The sequence below is a fragment of the Halyomorpha halys genome, unplaced genomic scaffold (assembly GCF_000696795.3).
Source record: "Halyomorpha halys isolate HHAL.00 unplaced genomic scaffold, Hhal_1.1 Scaffold1310.1, whole genome shotgun sequence".
NCBI lineage: Eukaryota > Metazoa > Arthropoda > Insecta > Hemiptera > Pentatomidae > Halyomorpha > Halyomorpha halys.
Window position 1 is genome coordinate 109,778 of NW_027108292.1, and position 3,703 is coordinate 113,480.

General features: G+C 32.2%; 2 protein-coding genes across 4 annotated transcripts in view; one reads left to right on the plus strand and one right to left on the minus strand.

Moving 5' to 3' along the window:
* Positions 1 to 3,538, plus strand: part of LOC106689234 (uncharacterized) — a 35,207-nt gene extending 31,669 nt beyond the window's left edge. For both annotated transcript variants that reach the window (XM_067046642.1, XM_014434128.2), the window contains one exon: positions 1,137 to 3,538. In XM_067046642.1, coding sequence (XP_066902743.1) covers positions 1,137 to 3,059 — 1,923 coding nt within the window. In that variant the 3' untranslated portion in view covers positions 3,060 to 3,538. The remainder of the gene's footprint in view (positions 1 to 1,136) is intronic.
* The window catches only part of LOC106689233 (uncharacterized), a 40,590-nt gene that overhangs the window by 22,446 nt on the left and 14,441 nt on the right, over positions 1 to 3,703 (minus strand). The window lies entirely within an intron of this gene.

Below are 3,703 nucleotides of genomic sequence, written 5' to 3' on the forward strand. Positions count from 1 at the left end.
CTTTGTATATATTTCTGTAATATTTTTTAGTTTTTCTTTTCATAGGGATTCAATGTATATATTATTACTTTCTTTTGTTGTATTTAATGTGTAGCTTTTTTTTTTTTTTTGTATTTTCATTGTATATATTTTATGCAATATTTTTTAGTTTAAGAGGAATGTTCGTAAACTGGCGTTACAGTCAGCTGTACAACTCCGATCAGCTGATTCAAATGTATAAATAGATGAGCTGGTCTCAATAAAAGTTGGTCATTTCTCCCTTTTCTCTTTCTTAAGTCTTTGTTTTACCAAACGTTTAACTTATATATATATTCCTCGTCCCATTGTTGTTATAACGATGTAAATTATTGTTTGAATATTTTCATAAAAGCAAAAAAAAACAAGGATATAGTCGCAGTATTTATTTAATTTCAACCCAAAGTATGGTGTATGTGAAAGTTGTGTGAAAGGCACTGCTCCAAACCAAAAAAAAAATCTTTTGATTCAATCAGCAATCTTAATAAGATCATATATCCAAATCCGATATGCAGGCATTTATTCTTATACAAGTCATTTTCATTCTTCATAATTGTTTTGAAAGTTTTTTATTACCCCAAAAAATAAACAACTGTTATAAACCAATATCTGATAGTAGCACAATGCATAGTGGTGATAAGGCACACTTTAGAAATCCCTCCCTTATCAAATGCCTTATATGAAATAATATATTGTTTTGCTTTAGTAGCGAGTGAGAAAGCTTCCAGTGAACATAATGAAAGTGTCCACAGTATTGTTATTTGTCGTAAGTATGTTATTTATTAATTAAATACTAACGAAAAACAAGATTTGTCATAATCAACTAAATATTTCAACTGGTAATGTAAATATAAAGGTTGTTAAGAACTCTACAAATTTTTTTTTAAGTAGGTTTAATCAGATATGGTTCAGCTAAGCTGGAATTATTATTCTCATTATTTCTCTGTTGCATATGTGTTCGCAAGAATATAATCCCATCTATTAAGTTCTCAAATTGTTTTGATTTTGATAAAAGAAAAAATAAATGAATAAAAACACAAATATTGAACTGTAATGTATTCATAGTCATTTGAACTTCGACTTAAGAAGAATATTTAAAGTGGTGACATTATTTGTTACAGGTCGGGTGCTGGGGTATTCGATGGAAAGCAATGAACGATTTCAAAAAATCCTTTCATGGATATTCGATAGCTTCAGCAAAAACAATTTCTCATATTCAGAATATTTTAGATATTTCTCGAAGACATTTAAAATTATTTTTTAACGATACATACTCAAATAATCCAGTTGTCAAAAAGATAAGGAGAATGAAATCCTCCAATGATAAATGTTTCGCAAAGTTTATAGATAATGATCATTTCAAATTTGTATTTGAAAATCAAATTTATCAATTACAGATTCCCGTAAAAAGAAGACTAATAGATGTGAGAGAGAAATTAAATAAAATAAATTCATCAATTGAAATTTATGAAAGTGTCGCAAACAGTATATTTCGAAGTTGTAAATTGCTACATGAAAACTGCTCCGCGGAAACTAATGAGTGGTTGACATCAATAATCCACTCCTTATCTTGCGTAATACATCCAGACTGCCAAATCATCAATAACAATACAAATCACTCCATAAGAAAAAGAACAATTTGTCATCCACGTCAATTTAAATGTCAATATGGCAAATGCACCTCAGGTACTTTTTTTTGTGATGGTGAATGTGATTGCGCAGATTGCAGCGATGAGCCAGATGGTTGTTTAAAAGATTGTAATGGATTCCGCTGCAGTGAAACGTTTCGTTGTATTTCTAATAGTAAAATGTGTAATGGCGTTGATGACTGTGGAGACGGAGCAGATGAAGAAGGGTGTCGTAAAGACATGCGTACAATTAATGACACATGGTCAGAACAAAAGGAAACTTGTTCAATTGATGCAGGAGAGTTCTTATGCAAAAATAAAAATTGTATCAGTCTTCAAAAGATATGCGACAGTCATGATGACTGCGGTGACTGGTCCGAAGAAGGAGCGCACTGTAGTGTTGGTCAGTGTTCTCTAGAATGTGTTAGTGAGGGCGGAATTTGCTTATTTGGATTAGATGGTTCCAAGTGTGTCTACAAATGCCCATCTGGAACGTATGAAAGGTCTACAGGCTGCAGCGTTACGAAGGAAGCCCCTTTCACAACCCTCGTCCAATTTCTTCAAGATACACCACGTCTCACAAAAAGGTATATAGGGAGAGTAAAACTTCTCAAATTAAAAACAACAAAGATGATTAATAAATCTTTGAAAGAGGTCGAAAAGTGTAAAAAACAGAGGTTCAGGTTATTTCCTCACAGGCCGATAACTAACGGTGTTTTACAACATGGTAATATACTCATAGACGACGAATATATGCCTGGGAGAATTAGTGCAGAATATGGGAATGGTAAAAACAAACCTGGAATCAGATCTACGAATAATAAACTAACAAATATAAATCAACCATCCTATGAAATGGTGGATGACGAAAATATGCCTGAAAGAGTTAGTGAAGAAAATGGAAATGGTAAAAACAAACGTGGAATCAGACCTACGAATAATAAACCAACAAATATAAATCAACCATCCTATGAAATCGTGGATGACGAAAATATGCCTGGAAGAGTAAGTGAAGAATATGGAAATGGTAAAAACAAACGTAGAATCATACCTACGAATAATAAACCTACAAATATAAATCAACCATCCTATGAAATGGTGGATGACGAAAATATGCCTGAAAGAGTTAGTGAAGAAAATGGAAATGGTAAAAACAAATGTGGAATCAGACCTATGAATAATAAACCAACAAATATAAATCAACCACCTTATGATTCCCTGGATAACGAAAATATGCCTGGGAGACTTCCAGTTCCATCCAGTTCAACCATTGAAGAATCTTCATCCAAAACAAACCCTGCTAATACAGAACACGAAACAATACGGATACAGAATCAAATACACAATCCAGTTCAACCCTTGATGAATCCGAAACAAATCCTGCTAATACAAAATCCGAAAGCGATACGGATATAGAATCGAATTCACCATCCAGTTCAACCCCTGATGAATCTTCATCCGAAACAAACCCCGAGAAATACAAAACCCGGAAGCAATACGGATACAGAATCGAATACACAAAACAGTTCAACGCTTGATGAATCTTCATCCGAAATAAAACTTGCGAATATAAAACCCGAAAGCAATACAGATACAGAATGGAATAAATAATCCAGTTCGACCCTTGATGAATCTTCATCCGAAATAAAACCCGCGGATATAAAACCCAAAAGGAAGACGGATACAGAACGTAAAGCAGCATCATCAATTAAAGACCAAATTAGAAGACGTCATTGTAAAAGTCACCGGAAGAAATTTATATATTTTTAGACTTAACAACAAAGTTGATCAATTATGTATAAGAAAAGGCATACTTTTGTAATGCGGTCTCATCACGTTAATCAGTAATGAGTAATATATTAATGAAAAAAAGTTTTATTGTATCTACTAGTAGAAATTAATATAAATATTTTAACCGTAATAGCACATAATACTATATATTCCTTTTAAAGATAAGTGAAAGTAACTAAATAAAACACTAGTTCGCCCAATTGTTTTGAGTTTCAATAACTCCAATCATTAATGTTGTATGTTTACTTTTTTAATTTATACTAGTTATT